The sequence below is a fragment of the Ovis aries genome, chromosome 14 (genome assembly GCF_016772045.2).
Source record: "Ovis aries strain OAR_USU_Benz2616 breed Rambouillet chromosome 14, ARS-UI_Ramb_v3.0, whole genome shotgun sequence".
Classification (NCBI taxonomy): domain Eukaryota; kingdom Metazoa; phylum Chordata; class Mammalia; order Artiodactyla; family Bovidae; genus Ovis; species Ovis aries.
In genome coordinates this window covers 43,009,726-43,033,782 of record NC_056067.1, presented here as the reverse complement: position 1 = coordinate 43,033,782, position 24,057 = coordinate 43,009,726, and the positions used below count along the sequence as shown (strand labels likewise).

The 24,057-nt window shown below is 43.0% G+C and overlaps 1 protein-coding gene across 5 annotated transcripts in view; it reads right to left on the bottom strand.

The window, feature by feature from the left end:
• GPATCH1 (G-patch domain containing 1) overlaps window positions 1-24,057 on the bottom strand; it is a 54,958-nt gene that overhangs the window by 8,829 nt on the left and 22,072 nt on the right. For all 5 annotated transcript variants that reach the window (XR_009596195.1, XR_009596196.1, XR_009596194.1 and 2 more), the window contains 10 exons: window positions 23,417-23,564; window positions 20,124-20,203; window positions 16,714-16,918; window positions 14,624-14,920; window positions 13,403-13,581; window positions 12,775-12,902; window positions 11,957-12,093; window positions 11,432-11,598; window positions 3,062-3,278; window positions 29-136 (listed from right to left, as the gene is read on the bottom strand). Coding sequence is in view for 2 of the 5 variants with exons in the window: in XM_027978186.2 (XP_027833987.2) it covers window positions 29-136; window positions 3,062-3,278; window positions 11,432-11,598; window positions 11,957-12,093; window positions 12,775-12,902; window positions 13,403-13,581; window positions 14,624-14,920; window positions 16,714-16,918; window positions 20,124-20,203; window positions 23,417-23,564 (1,666 nt within the window). In the remaining 3 variants the exon portion in view is untranslated. The remainder of the gene's footprint in view (window positions 1-28; window positions 137-3,061; window positions 3,279-11,431; window positions 11,599-11,956; window positions 12,094-12,774; window positions 12,903-13,402; window positions 13,582-14,623; window positions 14,921-16,713; window positions 16,919-20,123; window positions 20,204-23,416; window positions 23,565-24,057) is intronic.

Below are 24,057 nucleotides of genomic sequence, written 5' to 3'. Positions count from 1 at the left end.
CGGATGATGCAAAGCACTCTCGACTCACTGGGGCAGAAGACTGGGGGCAGCCGTGGGCCGAACGCCTCTCTTTCATCTATCTGCATCTTCTGAATCGGGAAGAATGGTGCAGGCTCCTGGGGTGCTGGCTCGCTAGCTGAAAAACATCAGGGTAGTAATTACATACACATGGCAAACATCAATGTACTTGAGTCTAAAACTGTCTATTTTCACCAGATAACACGTGCTTTTCTTCAGTACCCCACTTAACCAGCTCACGACAAACGCTGAGGACACGGAGCGAACACACAGGCCCGGCCTCTGACCTCATGGACATTTGAGCGGGGATGTCGGTCACCCAAGGACACCTGCAACCAGGTGCCCCAGTGGCCGTATCACCGAGGTGGCGACGGTGCTTGTAGTACACACTCACGTTACCTGAGACCTAAAAGGCTGAAATACATCCTTGAGGGAGGGCCATCACAAGAGAATAAAGACAGAAATAAACAGGATGTCAGACTAGGTCTCAGCTCGGAAGGCTTCCCATCACTCAAATCGTCAAAGAGCAGAAAAACTGAATATGAACAAATTATCATGTTCACATTAATAATCTCATTTTTAAAGAAGAGATGATTTGGTTTTCAGAGATAAGAGAGAGAGATGGGGCAAGTCTAGAAAAATATGTATTGAAGTGTTGGTGGTTATCTCTGGGAAAGGGGGATTCCAAGAGACTTAAGCTTTCTACATTTCTAAATTTTTAAACTTTTCAAGTAACATATAATTGTGCAATTAAAAAAATAAGTTGCCTTTTTTTCACAGAAGAAATAAATAGGCTGACATTTGTGGTCACCTACAAACAAACAGTATCTTATATCTCTACATAACTTTTTGGTTAAAGGCCCTTAAAAATTATACCTAAGTCCACCACAGATTGACAAGGGCAAGAAGAACACTCCAAGACTGAGATGGGAAATGCTGTCCACCCACCCAAGCATCTGAAAAGTCTACCACCCTTGCAGATGGTCCCCATTCCTATGCCAGAACCCCTGGCTGGGGTAAACAGAACAGGTAGAACAGGCTACTAACCAAGCATCAGACTCATTATAGTGAGAACAGACACGACCTACCAAGTGCTAATTATGTGCCAGGCAATGCCCATCTGACGGGTGAGCCAGAGCACACAATCTGCCCTACAGAGAAGAAAGCAGAAGAATCCCTGTACATGTTACGACCAAATGTTTCCCACTAATCCTGGCATCTTGTCATCAACCACATGAAAAAAAGGAAGTTTTTTTTTAATGAAAATTTTACTGTTTTTTAATTCTTCTCAGCTAGCACACATAGGATAATCAATATTATCAAACATAGCCATTCTAAAGATATTCCATAGATTTATGCCAGAGAGGAGGAAAAAAAAAGAACTCTGCTCCATCTCAATTAAAAATGCAAAAGATTATGAATGAGTGAGTGAGTGAAAGTCACTCAGTCATGTCTTACTCTTTGTGACCCCATGGACTGTAGCCCACCAGGATCTTCTCTGTCCATGGGATTCTTCAGGCAAGAATACTAGAGTAGGCTGCCGTTCTATAAATCATATAAATATTTTTGGATCTGTCTACTAAGGAAAGCAAAAATAAACAAATAAGACCTAATTAAACTAAAAAGCTTTTACATGGCAAAGAAAACCATCAACACAATGAAAAGACAACTGAATGGAACAAATATTTGCAAATGACTTGACTGATAAAGGGTTAATATCCAAAATATTTAAACAGCTCATACAGCTCAACATCAAAAAAATTTTAAAAGTAAACAACCTAATTAAAAAATGGGCACAAGACCTGAAGAGACATTTTTCAAAGAAGTCATACAGATGGCCAACAGGCACATGAAAAGATGTTCAACATCACTAATCAGCAGAGGAATGCAAATCAGAACACGATGAAAAACAAAACAAAACAAAAACACAAGATATCACCTTACACTTGTCAGAATGCCTACCATCAAAAAGACCACAAATAACAAATGTTGGTGAGGATGCAGAGCAAAGAATTCTTGTACATTGCTGGTAGGAGTGTACACTGGTACAGCCGCTGTGAAAAGTAAGACAGAGATTCCTCAAAAACTAAATAGAACTATCATAGGATCCAGCAATCCCACTCCTGAGTATATTTCCAGAAAAAAAAAAAAAAAAAAAACCTCTATTTTGAAAAGATATATCCACCCAAATGTTCACAGCAGCATAATAGCCAAGATATGTAAGCTACCTAGGTGTCCATCAACAGATGAATGGATAAAGAAGATATGGCATACACACACACACACACACACACACACACACACACACACACACACACACACACGTACACAGGAGTATTATTCAGCCATAAAAAAGGAAATTTTGCCATTTGCAACAACATGGATGGACCTGGAAGGTATTATGCATAGTGAAATAATTCAGAGAAAGACAAACACAGCACATTATCACTTACATGGGAGTATAAAAAATAAAACGAGTAAATGAATATAACAGAACAGAAACACACTCATAGACACAGAAAACAGTCTAGTGTTTACCAGTGGGGAGAGAGAAGGAGAGAGGGGCAAGAGAAGGGTAGGGGATTCAGTGACACAAACTACTGCGTATAAAATAAGTGAGCTACAGGGTATTCCCTGGCAGCCCACTGGTTAGAACTCTGCACTTTTACTGCCGAGAGTGCGGGTTTGGTCCTTGGTCAGGGAACTAAGACCCAGTGAGTTGCAAGGTACAACACCACCACCAGCCAAAAAGCTGCAAGGAAATGTGCAGCATAGGGGACAGAGCCAAAATTTCAGAGCACTTTTAAACGGAGTATCATCCATAAAACTTGTGAATCACTATGTCATACGCCCGGAACGTAATACTGTAAATTAACTATACTCAAATACAACTTGTTTTAATTTTAAAAACACGAACCTTAAAAACTTAATCATCAGTTTCTAATTATCTTGGTTAACAATTGATACCAAATGAAGCAGCAGCTTCTCTAGAGACACCACTGTTTTCTTTTTCAGATTCCAAAGTCTGAAATATTTGACATACCTTGTGCCACAGATGATGCTTCAGCCAAGTCAGTCTCTTGGGAACTTTTGGAGTCAGCTTCCCTGGTACCCTCCTGATCATCCTCACTGTCACCTTCCTCATCCTCAGAGGACGAAGACTTCTCATCAGAGGAGCTGGCAAAGATGGCTTTGAATAAGTCCATGGATGGGCGGCTACCCTCTCCTTCAGTCTGTGAATCCACATCTTTGTTCACTACCTGTATTAACCGTGAAATAAGAGTCAGAGGTGAAGAGGCAAGGATGAAAAGAGCTACATGTTCTAGAACACGGCAGACGCACACACACAGGTACTTATGCTTATCCTCATGTGTGTGGGCCTCCATATCCACACATTTGCTAACTAAACAATGATCACTCACAAATTATCATTTTGTGGTATTTTTCTGATTCAATCAATACCTGTAGACCACACTGACTGGTAGAAGCAGCTGAAACCTCTCATGGAAATAGGTCATTAATCAGAACTGCAAGGGACCCAGAAAAAAGCAGCAGGGACTAGCACAGCACCTCTGTCCCGGTTCCAAAAGTCTATCTGAGGCTTCTATGGTGGTCCAGTGGTTAGGAATCCACCTTGCAGTGCAACAGACACCGGTTCGATCCTTGGTCTGGGAAGATCCCACATGCTGAGGAGCCAGTAAGTCTGTGAGCCACAACTACTAAGCCCACGTGCCCTAGAGCCCGTCCTGAGCAACAAGAGAAGCCACCAGTGAGAAGCTTGGGCACCGCAACAAGTAGTAGCCCCTGCTGCTGCCACTAGAGAAAGGCGCCGGACAGCAATGAAGACCCAGCACAGCCAAAAATAAATCAATAAAAATAAAAATGAAAAGTCTATCTGAGCCTTTAGAGGCCCAAACATGAAAGGTAATGGAGACAGCGTACTCATTAAAAGGTGCTGGAAACTGGGGACCTCCACATTTGGATGGCAAGATCAAACCAGTAAATCCTAAAGGAAATCAACCCTGAATATTCATTGGAAGGACTGATGTTGAGGCTGAAGCTTCAATACTTTGGTCACCTGATTCGAAGAGCCAATTCATTGGAAAAAGACCCTGATGCTGGGAAAGATTGAGGGCTGGAGGAGAAGGGGACGACAGAGGATGAGATGGTTGGATGGCATCACTGACTCAATGGACAAGTTTGAGCAAACTCCAAGAGATAGTGAGGGACAGGGATAGTGAGGGCCTGTTGCAGTCCATGGGGTCGCTAAGAGTTGGACATGACTGAGTGACTGAACAACCACACAATGGGGAGAGTGCAAGGAACACACTGACAAAGTGGTCCTGGAGCTCCCCTCTGCAATTACAGGTCACCCTTCCTAAAAGCAGCCCCAGGATGGGGGGTCAGGCTAGTGACTTTGTACATACTCCATGCTATAAACAGGGACAAAGGTATGAAGAAGGCATGGTTCCCACATCCCAACAGCTTATCACACAGACATGGGGTGATCTAAACTGCTAAGTGTAAACAGCAGCCACAAGAGTGGCTGAGATCAGAATCCACTTCAGTCCTTCCGTTTTACCACTGAAGAACGTAGGTCAGGAACGACAAGAGGCTCTGTCAAAGAGGCACGTGTGCTCTACATACACACACAGGCCACACGCCCTGACTGGGCCTGGACTCTACCTGGTGGAGCTCTCGCTCTCGCCCAGTAGCCCCTCCCATATCCCACACCACCTCCAACTTCTGAAGCAGAGTTATAAATATGTGAAGAAAACCAATACGAGATGGAGTTTGTGACTGTGTAAAAATCCTTTCCCATAGGAAAAAATTAAGGATATCATTGTCCACTAAAAATAACCAGGGCACCTTGGAGTAAGGACTGACTCTAGAATTGGGGTTGAGATATAAAAAGAGGAGCTTAGAGCATCTAACTGTGCCCAGAAAGTGAGGACACGCTCACAGCATAAGAGGGATGTACCAACAGCACACAGGAGCCAAACTGAATGGGCTTCAACTAACCAAACCAGGACAGCTGGAGCATTAAAATACGCTGGGACTTCCCTGGCAGTCCAGTGGTTAAGACTCCATGCTTCCACTGCAGGAAGCATGGGTTAAATCCCTGATCAGGGAACTAAGATCCCACATGCCACACAGTGTGGTCAAAAAAAAGACAATACTCAATTATCCCTTTGGATAAAACAGGAAACCATGGGTCCACCGTGATAGAAATAATTTGATGAGGGACAGGGTGTTTATATATTTCAGAGCTCTTCAATTTGTATTAAAACAAAGTAAAATAATAAATAAATAAATGTACTTAACTACAAAAGGGAAAAGACTAACTCCCTAGTGGAGAGGTCTGGTAGATACCACCTTGCTTGAGTAATCAAAGTGAGAATCAGGGACAGGACAAATCAACACCATGTGCCATTTTGGCAGGACACACTGGGACCACAGCAGCACCCCTTCTGAAGTGTTCCTGCCAAAAATGCAGGCGTGGATCTAATCCTAAGTAAAGGCCAGATGAGCCTAAACTGAGGACTGTTCTACAAACCACTGACCCATAATCTTCAAAAGTATCGAGATCATGAGAGTCAAGGAAAGACTGAGGAACTGTTCCAAGACTGAAGGAGGCTAAAGAGTCGTGGCAGCTCAATGCAACAGTGATGCTGCGCTGCACTCTTTGGCTATGAGGGACAGCTAGTGGATCTCGAACGGGCTGGAGCACTGAGCAATAGTAACGCCTCAAAGTTGACTTGCTGATGGTGATGGATGTTCCACGGTTGTATAAGAGAACGCCCTTCTTGGGATTTCCCCGGTAGTCCAGTGGTTAAGAATCCTTGAAATACAGGGGACAAGGATTTAATCCCTGGTCGGGAACTAAGATCCCACATGCTGCCGGGCAACTAAGCCTGAGAGCCACAGCTAGAGAGGGTCCGTGCACTGCAATGAAAGATCCCAGGTGATGATGAAACACAGATCCTGTGAGCTGCAACTAAGGCCTGATGAGGCCAAGTAAATACATAAAAAGAGGATGCCCTTCTTTAAAAGAAAACGTGGATGTGACGGGGTATCCGGCTGGCAATTTATACTCAAGTGGTTCAAGAAAAAAAAATTACCTACACTGTATTTAAACTTTCAAGATTGTTTCAAACTTTTCAAAGTTATAGAAATGTCAGGAGAGAGGCTAACAGCGAAGCACAGGAAATCATAGCCACAACTGCCAGCAAAAGTCATGTATTTGATATTTTTATGACAAACCACAAACACCAAAGTCACATGCATGGACCATTACTGAATGACAGTGTTTGCAGACAGTCCTGACCTTTAATAGTGTCTGTATTATTAAATGTCCCTTGGGGTAGGAAATGGCAACCCACTCCAGGATTCTTGCCTGGAAAATGCCATGGACAGAGGAGCCTGGTGGGATATAGTCCATGGGGTTGCAAAGAGTCGAACACGATTGAGCAGCTGAGCAAATATGCACATTATTAAATGTACATGAGTATATAAGACATTCCACACTTAGATAGCCACAGAAGAAGATTTTTTTGTTTACATTTTTCTAGAATATAATAGGAGCTGTACTGAAATTAAACAATAAAAACATACACCAAACACACAACAACTACATCTACAAAGCTCCGTAACCACCCCCACCCCCACCTTCCATCGAAAGTGTGCACATTCACAATTGTGGTGATTCAGGGAAAGAAATTAAGTAACTCAGAAAGGGGAAGAGACCCTCCTAGGGTCACAAGCTAATAACTAAAGAAAGCAAGAACCAAGACATTTCAGCCAAAATTATCTAAATACTATCGCAACATGATCTGAGAAAATCTAGAAGGCTTTCTAACCCATTGACCATATCACAGAGCCAGAACCCCTGGGTTTTATACCATCAGACCCCAACCGGCATGGTTCCAAACCCACGGTGGCATGGGGGATGGCTGCTGCTGCTGGGCTAAGCAGGAGGGGGACCATTTTTCCTGGCCATGGAAGCTGTGTCTCCAACAGTCTGGAGTGAATGTCACTGCTGTGTTCCCCGGCCTGCCTCCTACCACTTGACTCCAGACAGAAAAAGTCACGGGAAGTGCAAGGCAGAGCAAGGAAGCAAAAGCCCCAGCTTTCCGACTGGAGGACTTAAAGGGCATGTCAGCAATATCAGGAAGAGGAGGAGCTGGATAAGGTGATCCAGGGTTAATGAGTTTCTTTCTGCCTCACCTCTGAGATCAGGGATCTGATTTTGAACAGCAAACCATAGCCTTTGATAACAGAACTATGGGATTAACTACCAGCCATGAGGAACAGCACATACAGGAAAGATCTGAAGAGTACTATAAAGGCTTTGAAAACTTGAAGAGCATTTCAACCAAGATGAGTTAGAACTTGTAGCCTGAACCTAATTAGGTCCATTGTCCACTTAAGCAAAACAAAACAATACAAAACATCGAGATTCTCCTTAGAATTTAAACAAGACCCAGAATCTCATAACATTAACATTCAAAGTATCCAGAATGCAATCCAACCCTGAATAGGGAAAGTGTTAGTCGCTAAGTTACGTCTAACTCTTTACGACCCCATGCACTGTAGCCTGCCAGGCTCCTCTGTTCATGGAATTCTCCAGGCAAGAATCCTGGAGTAGGTAGCCATTCCTTTCTTCAGAGGATCTTTCCAACCCAGGGAATGAACCCGGCTCTCCTAAATGACAGGCAGATTCTTCATCATCTGAGCCACTAGAGAAGCAGCCCAAAAAGCCTATAGCTATAGCACCTGCTAGTCCCAGGCATTTTCCCATCCAAGTACTAAGCAGATCCCTGCTTAGCTTCTAAGATCAGATGGGATCGGGTGCATTCAGGGTGGTATGGCCAGAGACAAAACTTACTTGGTTCACCAACAAACAAGAAAATCTCAGCTTGCAAAAGATAATCAACAGACGCCAACCTCAAATGACAAAAATGTTGGAATTAGGAGATAGATTTTAAAGTAGCTGTGATAACCATGCTTCAAGAATAAAGACAAACAAATGGAAAGATTTTTCAAAAGTCTTAGCAAATAAATAAAAGATATAAATACAATAACCCAAGTTAAAAATTCACTGGATGGACTCAACAGCAGAATGGAAATGGCAGAGAAAAGACTCAGTGAACTTAAAGACAAATCAAGAGAAATTATCTGATGTAAACAGGGGAAAAAAAGGTTGAAAAACAGAACAGAGGCTCAGAGACCTATAGTACAAGTTCATTTAATGTCATCACAGTCTCAAGAGAAGCGTGAGAATGTGTGCAGAAAAATGTATCTGGGGGAATTCCCTGGTGGTTCAGTGGTTAGGATTCTGCAATTTCACCACTGAGGACTTGGGTTCCATCACCAATCAGGAAACTAAGATCTCATAAGCCACTCTGTGTGGCAAAAAAGAATTTTTATAAAAGAAAAATATTTGAAGAAAATAATAGCTGAAAATGCCCCAAATTTGTCCTAACACAAACTTAAAAGATTAAGTAAGCCAGAAAGAAAAACACCAATACAGTATACTAACACATATACATGGAATTTAGAAAGATGGTACTGATGACCCTGTATGCGAGACAGCAAAAGAGACACAGATGTGTAGAGCAGACTTTTGGAGTCTGAGGGAGAGGGAGAGGGTGGGATGATTTGGGAGAATGGCACTGAAACATGTATACTATCATGTAAGAAATGAATCACCAGTCTATGTTTGATGCAGGATGCAGGATGCAGGATGCTTGGGGCTGGTGCATGGGGATGATCCGGAGGGATAATGTGGGGTGGGAGGTGGGAGGGGGGTTCATGTTTGGGAGCTCATGTACACCCGTGGCGGATTCATGTCAATGTATGCCAAAACCAATACAGTATTGTAAGGTAAAATAAGGCAAAAATAAAAATTTTTTTTAAAAAACTCAGCAAACCCTAAACAAAATAATCTCAAAGAAATTCACACCCAGATACATCGTTATCAAACAGCCAAAACCAAAGACAAAGTGAAAATCTTAAAATGAATCAGGGGAAAAAATTCGCATCATTACAAGGAGAGGAAGAACAATGTGAATAGCTGCAGGTTTCTCATCAGGAACCACGAGGCCAGAAGGAGGTGGTAGAATATTTTTAAAGAACTGAAAGAAAAGAACTGTTGACCCAGAATTCTACATCCAGCAAAAATATCCTTTGGGAATGAAGATGAAATACAGGATATTCTCAGATGAAGGAAAATGAAGAGAATTAGTTGTTGGAACTGCTCGGAAAGAAACGCTAAAGGAAGTAAGGAAGGATGATAAGGGGGAAACTCGGAACTTCAGGAACAGAAATGGTAATATCCAGGTAGATCAAACATATTATCTGCTCAGCAGTTCTCTAAAATATGTATGACGATGGAAAGCAACAATTTAAATATTGTCTGCTGAAGTTTTTAGAGAATATATATATTAATATGTAGCACATAAGACGACAGCATAAAGCAGGAAGGGTAAAGGGATTGCGCATTCCACTCAAAGTGATAAAATCTCAATCCTAAATACATGGTGAAAAGGTTAAGTATGTGCATGGTAACTCCTAGGGCGATCACTGAAAAAACAGAGTAAAAAATTAGACAAATGAAAATGGAATACTAAAAAGTATTAAAGTAATATGAAAGAAAGTAGTAAAGGAGAAACATAGGAATGAGAGAGTAGGAACAGAATACAAATAATAAAATTACAAACCAAAACCCAGTTATATCTACAAATAACATTAAATGCAAATGGTTATAACATACAAAGATTAAAACACAGATTATCAAAATATATTTAAAAATAAAAGACCTAATAACAATGACACACTGTTTATTAAAAACCCACTTTAAATGTAATGATAAAGAGTAATATTACGTGATGAAAAGGTCAATTCACCAAGAAAATATAACAATCCTGGGAATTCCCTGGCAGTCCAGTGGTTAGGACTCTGCACGCTCACTGTCAAGGGCCTGGTTTCAATCCCTGGTTGGGGATTGATCCTGCATGCCTCACAGAGTGCCAATAAAAACATAATACCCTTATGTAAAACAATCCTCGGTGTGTATGTACCTAACAAGAAAAGTTTCAAAATACAGGAAACAGCACTTGGGAATACAGTATGGCAATTTCTTACAGTTACATCTGTATGCATATATTTCCCACCAATCCCACAATTAGGTATTTACCCTAGAGAAGCGTAAACTTACGTTCACACACAAATCCACACATGAATGGTCACAGCAGCTTTAGTTATGATAATCAAAAGCTGGAAACAACTATATGTCCTCAAAGAGTGAATGGACCAGGAAGCTGTGGTATATCCATTCAATGAAATATTAAGCAACAAAAAGGGTACACACCCAGTACTGAGGAATCTCAAAGGCGTGACACTAGTGAAAGAAGCCAGTCTCAAAAGGCTACTTATATTGCCTGATTCCATTTATATAACATCCTTCAAGGAACAAAACTATGGAGACAGAGTTGAGAGCAACAGTTGACACGGGTTTAGGGTGATGAGAGGGTATGGCCACAAAGAGACGACATGAGAGAAAGTCTGAGGTGATGGCCTCTCTCTGCATCCTGATTATGGTGCTGGCTCCATGAACTTATGTATGTGCAAAACTCACTGAGCTGTACGTTTTTTTAAACAGTCAAGTTTAAGGTATGTTAGAAACACAATAATTTTAATGAGGCTATTAGAAATAAAACCAACTTTTTATTAAGCTCAACTTTTAACTATTAAAGCAGTCTTTTTTTTTTTTTTTTTTCTGCAGGGGGCCACACCTCACGGCTTATGTGATCTTAGTTCTCTGACCAGGGATTGAACCCGAGCCCTGACAATGACGGTGTGGAGTCCTAACCACTGGATTGCCCGGGAATTTCCACAGCAATACTTTTTTTAAAACCCAATGAATATTTTCTCTATAGTCTCCATAAAAGGGAAACTTATTACTTGAAAAAAATAGTATTTTCTATACAATACACTGAGTTTTGTTTCAGTGTCTGACATTCAGTGAAAGTCATTCCAGGTAGAGATGTTCATAACGTCTCCTCAAATGATTAAGGCTATGTCTGAAATTGTTGAACTGCAGAGCAGACGTAGACAAACTAGAGCCCACAGGCCAAAGCCAACCCACTGCCTGTTTTTGTAAAGTTTTCCTGGAACACAGATGAACTCTTTTTTTTTTTTTTCCCATATTGCATTTAGTTTCTTTTTCACTCACCAGCAAAGGTAAATAGCTATGGTACTGTATGGCCCACAGAGCCTAAAATATTTAATATCTGGCCTTTCACAGCAAAAGCTTGCTTACCACTGCTATCGAATAACGGCAAAGCATTACCACTGGGAAAGGCAAAAGCCACAGTCAGCCAGGCAAAGAGAGCTTGAAAGCCCTGAGTACCTTATTCGAGACTGATTCCATCGCACGCTCTTCCTCTTTGTTTACTGATGGACTGGGCTCTGGTTTAGCTGGACCAACTTTTGATCTAGCCAAACTTAAAAATTCACTAATGGAATCTTCTTTCTTTTCTTCTTTAGAAGTATCCCATCTGGATGGTTTTCTTGATTCTGAAAGGTAGGACAGAGACCTAATGTCAGAATTAGCAAGCAAAAGGCAAGCTGTACTTATGGTTCTTTAATTCATTCAAGAACATTAGTGAGCCTTTATGGTCCAAGCACTGTGCGAGGTGGTAGGAATGTGGCAGATGCTGAAGCAGAGCCCAGTCACAAATGGTGTACACCTGGACCATGTCAGCCTGACCTGATGTACTCACATAAACAATCCTTTTAACAGAAGGGTTTGCACTGCTTCTACCCTATGGGTTAGATGGGTAGTTGAACTGCTTGTACCCTTTACTTCTGTCTTCCCAACAGGGTAGGGGCTGAGACCACAGTCAGCACATGGACCTGGGGAAGCCCTACTCACTGTCGGAACCTCGGTGCTGTGGAACTTTTTCACTTGATGCTTGAGTCACAGGTGAGGAAGCTGTCTCAGGGATCGTCAGAAAGTTGAAGACTGAGTATTTGTCACGTTTCACTCTCGGTAAGCCAACTAAAGTTGAACTGGGGGTTGAAAAGGAAACATATATATAATTTTAATAACAACTGCAAGGATAAAATCAAATTCCTGTGAAGCTGCTCATCTCCTGTTTTTCACCAGCAGCCCTTCTACTTGACTGAAAAGATCCCTTAAGATGTTTTTGCTTCTCAAAGCAATTTTAGAATTTGGAATGTCTGACTTTAGGAGTCAGGAGTTTTTTCTTATGATAGGAAGAGCCAGAATTTAACTCTGACAAGGGATATCCATGGAAAAAAAAGTTCCATTGCTAAAAATATGCCTAAATTTTCTGACAAAATCTGATTCAACTGGATATGCTTTCTTGCCATGTTTACAATCAGATAAGTTGTTGAATTCATGTAACAAATCAGAAAACATAAATTTCATTTTAAATGCAAACTCTATGTGCAGGATTAAAAAGGTGACAAATTAGACAGGCATTTTGTTTTTATAACTTGACATATCTGAGTTTCCTATCTTCAGTACAGAATAAAGTTTGCTAAATGGAGGTCTGCTTATTTTTTTAGTAACAAATTAAAACAAGTTAAATCTGCAAAGTCCGCAGTTCCAAGTACTTACAAGTAAGTTCACCTAGAAAAGAGAAATTTAAACGAGTATGTAGGGGGATCGTAAGCTTTAACACAGGGGTGTAAGTACTGACATAAAGGCAGGTTTATCACACTTACTCTGGATAAGGGTCAGGGACATTAAACCTCTTACACAGAAGCTTGTCAGGGTGCCACTCAAATGCGTCTCGGGTAAGCTTCCCAAACATCTTCATCTTCACAGCCGACTGCTTGTCACTGACGTCATTCTGGGAAAAGACGGGCATCTGTTTCATCAAGTGGCCACACAGCTGGTCTGCTTCCCCATCTATGAGTTTCCAAACAAGCTCCCAAAAATTTCAAAACAGCTTATGCTATATATCTGCCAAAGTATACTGGAAGTGAAAAGAACAAACCTCTCTCTCATTCTATAGTGCCATGTATATTTTGATGCTTTTCACCAAAAGATTTAATGTATCTGGCTACACAGCGTTTTCATTTTAAAAATTCAGCATTGTAGGAGGTGCTTCCCTGCTGGTCCAGTGGTTCAGAGCCCACCTTGCAATGGCGGGGACGTGGGTTTAATCCCTGGTTAGGGAACTAAGATTCCACACGCTGTGGAGCAACAAGGCCCACAAGCCACAACTAGAGAGCCCATGTGCTACAACTAAGATCTGAGGCCCCCCAAATAAAGAAGTTAAGTAAATAAGTAAATAATTCAAAAGAATTTAAAAAAAATTTCACCACGTAGGGAATAGTGGCAACAGACCTCTTGGTCCCGAGGGACTTCCACCTGATCAGAATCGTCCTCCTCCTTGGCGTGAGTGAAGCGGGAGGACAACGTCGAATGGGAAGACGCGTAGAGCAGGGCTGCCCGGGCAAACTCGTCCCGCTCTCGGCCTCGCTCCCACTCTGTCATACCGGGATCCAGACAACGTTCCAGAGCATCTGCGGGGGAGAACAAGGAACTGCTTCACTCCTAGGAAAACACGGGGAACTTATAGGAGAACAAGTTGTTCACACCACTGTAGAGTTCATCAGAGGAAACACAAATCGTTAGCCTGGTTCTGAAGAGCACGGCACTGGGGTACTTGGCAGGTTACTGTGCTCCCTTCCTCAAAATGATGTTTTTATCCGAAGCACCAATAGTCTACCATGGTGAACAGTTTTATAATAAAATAATTTGTTCAGTCAATGTTTTATTAACCCCTCAAAATGATGCTTTTGTTGAATTCTGCCTCCTGCACGTAACAGAGAAAAATATTGGGAGACTAATGCTTGATTCAGTTTTCAAAGCCAGCAACTTATTTCTAGTACCAGACAGTGAAAATTCATCCGTATACTGTATTCCAAAGTTTGAGCAGAAAACACTTCTTTCTCTAACATTTTTTTTTTAAATTCAAGAAGAAAACATCAGGGATATAAAATCTTGGCACAGTACACAAGGACATGCTTTGAAAAACCGACCCCTCTAATTTGAGGACAAGCTCTCGCAGGACTTCTGCGTATGTGAGCAAGCTCGTGCCTCAGCCTTGCCATATTTACTTCATAGATCACAGAGTGACTTTCTTCCCATGCAAGGGTTCAACAGCCAACTGTCTCTGTAAGTCAAACTTTAGACTATGATTTAGGGCTACATGGTTAGGATCTTAAGGCAGAGTGGGAAATGACCTTGTTCTCTTGGCAGGAAGTACAACCCTCACACAGAAGTCAAACATTTGCAAACAGAAAATGGTCTGTAATTTAGCATTAGCCAAGGCACGCTCTCTATTTAAACAGCTATCTTTGGGACCCGAGATACAGAGAAACACAGGCTAATTGTTCTTGCTTTCTTAGGTCAAGAGCCAGGGCCCTGAATCTTTACAGTGTTCACAGCAGGGCAAAGTAAAACTGCCAGAGCAGGATACTCAGTTCTGAATCTGGGCCTCGGGTCAGAACAGTAAAAACACTCCCCGTGGTGACATGTGGGAGGCCCCGGCCTAGCACCCACCTTTCTGACCCCGTTTCATATTCACTAAAAATTCTTCATATCGTTTTTGCTTTGCTGGATCTTTAGCGAAAGGTTTGAAGTTGCTGGTTCTCGTGGTGGCCGTCCCTCCACTCAATGCCATATGCCACGAGCAGTGTCCGACATCTGGAGACGAGGGCTGTGGTCTGCTGCCTGAGGCACTCTGGGCCAGGCTCCTGGCCCTGAGCTGAGCGGCTTTAAGGTCAGTTGCCTGCTTCACTTCTTTGAGTCTCTCTTTATCTTTTTGGGACAGAAATTCTAACACTGAAGTGGGTGCCCCTACAAAGAAACAAAAAGAGCAAGAGATTAAATATGCTGTTAAGACACCTATATTCACATTCCTCTGCACATGTACATTTTCAATATCACAAATTTCTGTAATTGGAGGGGAGTATTTTATATGCAGTGTGATCTGTACTCATACTGTCCCTGTGGACTAGACAGGAATAAAATAACACCACCTCCATTTTACACTTGGCAAAAGTGGGGGCCAATACTTAGATGTTTATCAGGCCAGTGGGTGCTCCTAGAGAGAGGGGCCTGACACTGCAGTCTCCGGGCCTCTGTTAGCAAAAGCCCGGGGTCAGAGCACAGTTACCCGTCAGGCACTAGTGTCACAAATGCCCACTGAGCATACTCCATGCTGGGCCTGGGGCTGGGAGAACAACACATACGAGGTCCTGCTCTCACTAGTGAGGGAGACGGGCCCTAAAGAAGCAAGAATCAACACCAGAGGACTGCCACGAGAGGAGGACTATGGGGGGAAAAAATAAAAATGGAGTGACCTAGATGAGAGGACTGGTCGTAGGGGCAGAGAGAGAGATAATTAACAAACAGTGGGCAGGGAAAGCCTGGAAAGTCTCTCTAAAAACATAATATCTGAGGTAAGTTCTAGTAAAAAGAAGGAGCTGGGAATTCCCTGGTGGTCGAGCAGTTAGGGCTCTGCACTTTCACTGCCGAGGGCCTGGCTTCAACCTGTGGTCGGAGAACTAAGATCCTGCAAGCCCCACAGCAAAGCAAAAAAATAAATAAACAGCCAAAACAGGAGAGAAAAGAGAGGCAGAGGCAAAGTGAAGACCCCGAGGCACATCACGGTGGCAGGTTAAGAGGGCAGGAGGGGGATCACAAGGCTGGACCGCAGTGGGGTTCAGGGAGAGTGGAGGAGGCTGCGGCCTGAAAGGCGGGCAGGGTGGGGTCCACAGGCCCTGACAGCAGTAGGGGAGGATTTCAGGGGAGGAGGAGGGGGGTCGTGTAGTTTGGCGGCTATTGAAAGGAACTAAGGAGGCTGCTGCAGTGATCCAGATGAGAGAAGGTGGGCGCGGAGACCCGGGTGGCAGCACTGGGAATGCAGAGAAGTGGACGGTGTCCCCACGCCCGGTGACGCAGACTGAGAGGACTTGCTAAGGGCCTGGGTAGGGCAGGGGAGGCGGGGGAAGCAAGGTGCTGAGAGTTAAGGTTCCCGTGTTCTAGGCCAGGCAGGGGGCCACTGGCGGTACCACTGACTGAGAAGGGGAAGGCTGGAGAAAGAGCAACTTCGGGGAAGGAAGTGGGGAACCAAGAACTCTCATTTGGTCTACTGTATTTGAGGCTCCCAAACCAAGTTCAAGTCCATCTCTCAGTGCGTCTTTGGGCTCCAGCCTACAGATTCTCCATATCTATTCATCCTCTCAGACACACTCACTCCTCTCAGGCTTTTAGGTAAAGACCCACAGTACCCTTCTCCCCTGAGGAAAAGAAACCATATGTTCCCAGGCTGTGCAGAAAAAATGAAGACACACATGGCCCTGGTCTTCACCTCATTCCTGGACAACTACCCAAAGTCTGAAAACTGCTGCGCTTGAGACAGGGCTTCGAATTCTAACGACACAACTCAAACGGATGATGAAACAGCAAGTACTAAGCAGAGGCTGTGTACAGGTAAGTAAGCCATTCACAATCAGCAATTTTCATTCCCACAGCCTGGGAATACAAAATTACGTAAAAGCTTCAGTGGAAAAAGGACTTTCCGTTTTGCTTTGGGTAGCTCAGGTTATTATAAACATAATGATTTTAACCTTCTCCGTGGCACGTACCTTGAATAGGCGTCTCTCCTAGCAACTCTCCCCGTTTGCAGGCATTCAGCTGGTGCCTGCTATGTGTCCCTGGGTCATTTGTTGGCTTCCCGGCTGACTCTGATAATACCTGAAGTAAGTGGGAGTTCTCTGAGGTTGCGGCCACCACAGGTCTGAAATAATGCACTGGTCGATAGTCTCTTGGCAATTCGGGTGGTGGATAAACCTTAAAAAAAAATACAATGAAGCAAAATTCAGAATATACAGGCAGCAAGGTGATCCCGTTTTACTGAACCAAGAAAGCTCATTACCTCTGGGCGTTGTTAAGCCCACTCTTTCCTAGGCAGGGCGGCAGCCCCAGGAACAGCCTGCCCAAGTGCCCAGGCAATACCCATCCTGGATGTGGAGGGGCATCAGAACCACCCTGTTCTCAAGGTCAGACATTTTAGATATCACCCCTGAGCACTCTTAACAGAGATGCTACTGTGCATGCTTTATATCATAGGAAGAATAACGATAACTATGATAACTATAGTTAACGCAACTGGTTCACATGGAGAACTGGTCCACTGTGAATTAGAAAACTTAGAAAAGTATGATTCATGGCTTAGCTTTTAAAAAATTACTTTAAATAAGTTTTTTTTTCCCTGTAATCTCTCCTAGTTTAATGTTCAAATAGTATGACTGATTAAAAAATGTTATTAGGGTACTGGAGATGTATTTGAAGAGTATTATATCTTAGCTTAACTTGGTTATTTTTAAATTTCGTATTCTTTTTCTGGTTATGTTTCCATTTCAAATGGGAGTTTCAGGCCTTTTTTTTTTTTCTTTGATCAAAAAAATTTTATTTAATTTCAGTACTTCACTGAAATTAAAGTACATTTGAGAAACTTAGGCATTCCTGATGGTGGAACAGATAAGCTAAAAGAAAGCACTAGACATTTTTAAATTACTGCTCTAAATGGTCTTCCTTGCTCCTGGTCTAACAAATACATGCTTAAGGCAGTCCTATATAATCCATTTTCTAGATTTTTCAGCTACCTGGCATTCTGAGCTCTATGATCAGTGAATCACTGAATGTTCTCAGCTCCAGCCACACACTGCACTCACCTGGGGGGTTTAACACTACTGGTGCCTGCATTCTGTCCCATAAAAAAATGTCAGCTGTGGTTGGAGTTTCCCAAATTTCCCAGGTGGCTGTAAGGTGCAGCCTGGGGCAAGCACCTGGTCTGATGAGAGTCATGAAAGGGTGCTATGATCATTGTTAGCAAATCTCATTTTTATCATTTTAGCTTGACTGCCTTCTCTGAAAAACACAGACTCCCAAATCAGCCAGGAACATTCTCCTGTTACCACGACACAAAAATCCAGAAGGGCGTGGCAGAAAAGAAGTGCGTATATACACGACTCTTCCTCATTCTCCTCTACTGCATTCAAGGGCTACCCTGATGGCTCAGTTGGTACAAGAATCTGCCTGCAATGCAGGAGACCCTGGTTCTATTCCTGGGTTGAGAAGATCTGCTGGAGAAGGGACAGGCTACCCACTCTGTATTCTTGGGCTTCCCTTGTGGCTTAGATGGTAAAGAATCCGCCTGCAATACAGGAGACCTGGGTTAGATCCTTGGGTTGGGAAGATCCCCTGGAGAAGGGGAAGGCTATCCACTCCAGTATTCTGGTCTGGAGAATTCCATGGACTGTATAGTCCATGGGGTCACAAAGAGTCGGACACGACTGAGCGACTTTGACTTTCACTGCATTCAAAACATTTCACTCCCTCTGCTAAATCATTGCTCTGTTTCGCCTCTGGATGCAGAGCCTGGGTTTTTAGGTGCATATTAGAAAACCTGCCTGTCCATGAGAGGTTCAGTGAACACAATCCCGCTCTGAATTGATCGTGCCCAAAGCCCTCTCCAGTGAGGAACCACCAGTGTCCTTCTCTCCATTTATACATCCTGCCCACAACACTGGGTTTGTCTGTCTAGTGCTCTCAATGAGCAGGAGCTACTTGGGGGCCAAGACTTAGTCTTGAACACTGAGTAGAACAAGTACTTCTCGCTCGTTTTAAAGATTTGTTTTTAATGTGGATCATTCTTAAAGTCTCTATTAAATTTGTTACAATATTATTTCTGTTTTATGTCTTGGTCCTTTGGCCATGAGGCATGTGGGATCTTAGCTCCTTGACCAGGGATTGAACCTATACCTCCTGAATTAGAAGACAAAGTCTTAACCACTGGACCACTGGGAAAGTCCCTCTCAACCATTTTAATGCTCCCTTTCATTCATATAAAAAACTCATACTCACTCCCCTTTGACATTTCTGGTAAGTGATAGCAGCTTACTGTGTGCCCCATACTGTTCTGATATATTCTGCTCACTGTTCCATTAACTATCACAACTAAACAAATCAAAGCCACTATAATACCATATATAATTTCTCAGGCTACGCTGTTCCTGGCTTCCCACGTTCTGGAGAACTACAGGCCAAGCCACAGAGATACTTAACAAATGTTTACTGAGTCAAAAACAAAAGAAACGTTAAATTATGGAACAATCTAACATAAGGATGCCAAGGAGACAAACGGTCAGACACCCCTCCTGAACTACCAACCACCCACTCAAACCTATGAGCATGGGGCTCTGATAGGTGTTAAAGAATCATGTGTCCAAAGCTGTGAAAAAGCCCACAGAGACAGGACTGTCTGGAAAGGCATGGAGAGTTCTCCCTAGGATCGACCCACATGCTCCCAGCTTTTCTCCCTTCCAGTTGGCACAAGCAAGGAGCCCAGGGAGCCCTGCCCATAGCAGCTAATGTGCTCCATGGCTGCCAGGAGGAGTCGGACCAGGAGCTGCTATGGCTCTTTGAAACTTTCTATAAGTTACATTTCCCCTAGGGTTGTATCAATTATATTCTCCTACCAGCTTCTAATATAATTCTTCCTTAATGGAAATAACCACTCACTTGAAGCTCAGATTTAAAAGATTAGCAGTTAGGGACTTCTCTAGTGGTCCAAGAATCCCTAGTGGTTAAGAATCTGCCTTGCAATGCAGGGGACAGGAGTTTGATCCCTGGTCGGAGAACTAAGATCCCACATGCTATGGAGCAACTAAGCCCAGACCAGAACTACTAAAGCCCATGCACCACAATGAATGATCCCGTGTGCCACAACTAAGACCCGAAGCAGCTGAATAGATAAATATATATATTAGGAAAAAAAAAAAAAAGATTAGCAGTTAGATGTTTTGGACACAGTGTGGCTACTGACTGACATTTCCAACATAGAATGTTTCCCTGGACCATTAATAGTCACCAAGCTGTTGCCTCAGTTAACAGAATTTATTTATCTTTTCAGTTGTTAATATAATAACTGAGATTACATAGCAGCAGATATTTTAAACATTAAACCAGCAATAAAAAAAAAAAAAAAACTTACTTTCTTGGAAGATAAAGGTTTAGAAGCCAAGGAAAAGCCATCCAAAATTTTGCCAATGTAGCGAAGGTCTTTCTCTGATTCTACAAAATGATGTAATTTGATTAGTTCCAGAGGCAAAGAAGATTAGAATAAGACAAAAGACCTCAGTTGTTTATCTCCAAGATCATAAAACACTACATGTCACTGCTATCAGTAAAAGGGAGGAAAGAATGGCCTGTAAAGCCCTCACACCTCTGTTGACTCAGTGACCAGCAGCCCAGAGCACACCGCCCTGTGCAGATTAGGCGGCCCATGGCACCTCAATCGATATTATCTAGAAAAAGTACCTGAGGTCCTAAGCTAAGGGGCACCAGAGAATATACTCTATGGAGTAACAGATCTCAAAACCATCAAGAGAACAATTATAGATAAAAAATAAAAATAACTTTGAAAGAGTCATGGAGAACCATGGGGCGACAAAATTGCCATTTCCTTCTTCAGAGGATCTTCCCAATCCAGGGATCAAACCTGAGTCTCCCACATTGTAGGCAGACGCTTTACCATCTGAAACACCAGGGAAGTCCCAGTTTCTTTAGCAACCATCCAAATAAGGCATGGAAGGCAGTACAACCAGGTCAGCCTGTAATCTAATTGTGGGACTAATTAAAAGTGCTTCTTCTCGATTGAAATTCAAACAAGAGATAAAGATCACTAATTCAGGAGGACTAAGGCCCTCTGACTTGCAGCTAGGGATGGTTTTATTGGTCTCAGAGACAACCCCTTTGATTCTTAAGAACTGTCTGCACTTAGAGGTTATGCTGAAAATCCATATGCATCAACTGCATTTTCTGTAGCCAAAAGCTGCTGCTACATGACCACCAGCACTTCACAAGCTGGGTGTTGAACCCTGAAGCAGGCATGGCTATGTGCTGTGTAGGTGGTGCTGAGGTTTTAAACCATTTATGACGCAGCACTGGCCAGTAACTACCCTCCCCTATTGTCTCATTCTTTGTACTTCAACTGACTTAGAATGTTTGCACCAGCTTCTGGAAATCCCTAAAATCCTGTAGGGAGACTAAATTTCACATTCTTGGAATTTGGTATTCTTTTAAAACCCAGCAATTTCACTTTTATGAATTTGTTCTGAAGAAATAAATAAACGTCTATACACAGAGAGCCGTGAGACTATTATAGCCCTATTGATCAAAAAAATAACAACAATTTAAAAATCAGCTATGGAGGCTGGCTACATATAGACTCCCTCAGTGACAAACCGTAAGGTCAGAACTGTAGATGGTGCGACCCTAAGGTGAGGGGAGGGGACTGTGGCAGACAGGTAATAAGGGGAGGGTGAGGAGCTTAGAGGGAGGCACCAACCCAGGCTTGATGGGGATAGGAGAGGGATTTAAAGCAAAGGTGCCATACAAAGAAAGAGCCAAAGATTTGGCGGAGAAGGCAGATTTAAATACGCATTTATTATAGATTAGTAATTACTATACAAATAATATGTTAACATTAGTAATATAGTATATACATGTATGTATATATATATAACAATATAAATTAATATTGATATAGTTAGTATTGGGTTGGCCACAAAGTTTGTTTAGGGTTTTCCATAGACCTTATGGAAAATGCCAAATGAATATTTGGTCAACTATAAGGAATAACTAGCATATGGCAATGCAAGTTATAATATTAATTAATATGTTATATTATAACATTAATATTATGTCTTTTCAGTTAAAAAACCAATACATAGTCTTGGGAGAAAAATCTGAAAATACAGGTAAGCAAAAGGAAGAAAATAAAAGCAGCCTAATTCCCACTCGGATGTGATGTCTACTAATGTCCGGCTACATACCCACCCAGCACCTTGTATGAAACCCTATTTGTTGGGCTTCCCTGATAGCTAAGTTGGTAAAGAATCTGCCTGCAATGCAGGAGACCTCGGTTCAATTCCTGGGTTGGGAAGATCTCCTGAAAGAAGGGAAAGGCTACCCACTTCAGTATCCTGGCCTAGAGAATTCCATGGACTATAGTCCATGGGGTCCTAAAAAGTCGGACATGACTGAGTGACTTTCACTTTTTTAGTGGTGATGAGGACAGAGGCACCCACATAGTGCTGGGTTTCCATGGGCAGGTGAGTCACTGCCACACCCACTGCCCAGAGGCACAGAGAGGCAAAGCAGCCTGCCTAAGGCCACAGCCGATTACTGAGGAGAGCCAGGACTGGAGCCCAGGAAGTCTGTCTTCAGAGTCCGTGCTCACAGCCATCAAGCAAACTACTTCTGAAGACTATTTTTGCACCTGCTCTTTTCTCTTCTGGAAATGTAAAATGGGCATTATTTTGGGGAGTGATGCTTAGATTATTGAGATATATTTTATAAGTGTTAGACCAAGCTTGACCTGACTACAGCTAAAAATGTCTAAATGGATTGTTTTATTGAGACTCTCATCTTACTTTAAGTGGTTGTTACAGGAGGTGTCATTTAGTCACGATTTATTCTTTGGGGCAGGTACTATGCCAAACCTGTGATGCCATTTAATCCTTACAATGCCCTCAGAGTGGATTTTACCCTCACTTTACAAATGGTTCTAAGACTCATGCAGCTGGGCAGAAAAGAGCTGTGATTCAAATTTAGGTCTGACTGAGGAGAGAGCCAGGGTTCAAATACAATTCTGACTGGATTCAAATCCCATGTCATTAAAACCTACTGACTCTTCCCTACACCTTCTCTGGAAAGAAAAACTGAAATCCTACTTAGATCCATAGGGTCTGAATCACTATAGACTCTGACTGGAAATTCCAGGTGTACTGAGAGAAGTCCATCTCTGAGCTCAACAAGAGCCCCTTAGGGGCCAGAAATGCAAGTGAAGAGATGGGCTGGGCTCTCTGGACGGACCACCTGGTCCCCACACCTGGCTTCCTGACCGGTTTCTTGAGTTGGCCTCCTTTGGCCACCAGCCCAGTTCCTTGAGCTGGGAGTGCTACCCTCTGACCAAGCGTCAGCTCTGACTTGCAACATGAGCCAGCACCTGTCCACATACTTGCTCCTTTCCTGATTCCAGCCCCTTCTTCCTCCCCACTTGACCTTGCCTTGACAGTCGGCTTTAGCCTTGAACAGGTCTAAATCCCACTTCTGTCTTACTTCCCACCGTGGGCCTGTCTTCTCCCCACTGTGTTTCTCACTTGGCATCTTTGACCAATGACTTCCTGCTCCACAGAGGCTGACCCTCCAGTATTGTGCAATCCCTTCTTCCTGAGGTCCTGACACTTGGTCCTACCATCAGCTGTGGACCCACGGAATTACCTTTCTGACTTTTATACTGCCTGGGTGCTGTCCAGCCATACAGTCCGTCCCCGGGCTCCTCATCCTTCAAAACGGTATCGTACTTGGATAGAGTTTCCATGGCATAGATATCGTCATCTTCCTCTTCCAGGGCACCTACACCAAAAGCCTTTAAAAACAGAATTTCACACTGAGCAATTTCAGGTTTTCAGTGTATGCCTGCATTGAAGGATGAAGCTACTATAAGGATATGACTGATCAGACCACATTAGCACTTGGAGATCACCAAGACGGAAGCCTGGGAGCCCCAGATTAACACATGGATCCCGGTGTTTTGGAAAACAATGACCAGAGGGGAATGTCCTGCCTCCGGTGCTGCAGCTATCCTCCAGGCTCAGCAGCAGCCATGGTCGGGGTCCCAGTGCAGGAAGAGAAGTGGAGAACACACCCAAGCAGCTGTGCAGGGGGGGAAATGAGACCTCCAAAAGGAGAAAGGAAGAATGTTCATCTACTGAGGCCAGGGTTGGTGACCAGGATCTAAAGACCACTGCTACTCAAATGGCTGAGAAAGGAACTCCTAATCTTTGTAGAAAATGGCCAAGAACAAGTATCACTTTGTGATTAAAGGATGGGATAAAAACAAAACAAAACACACACATATA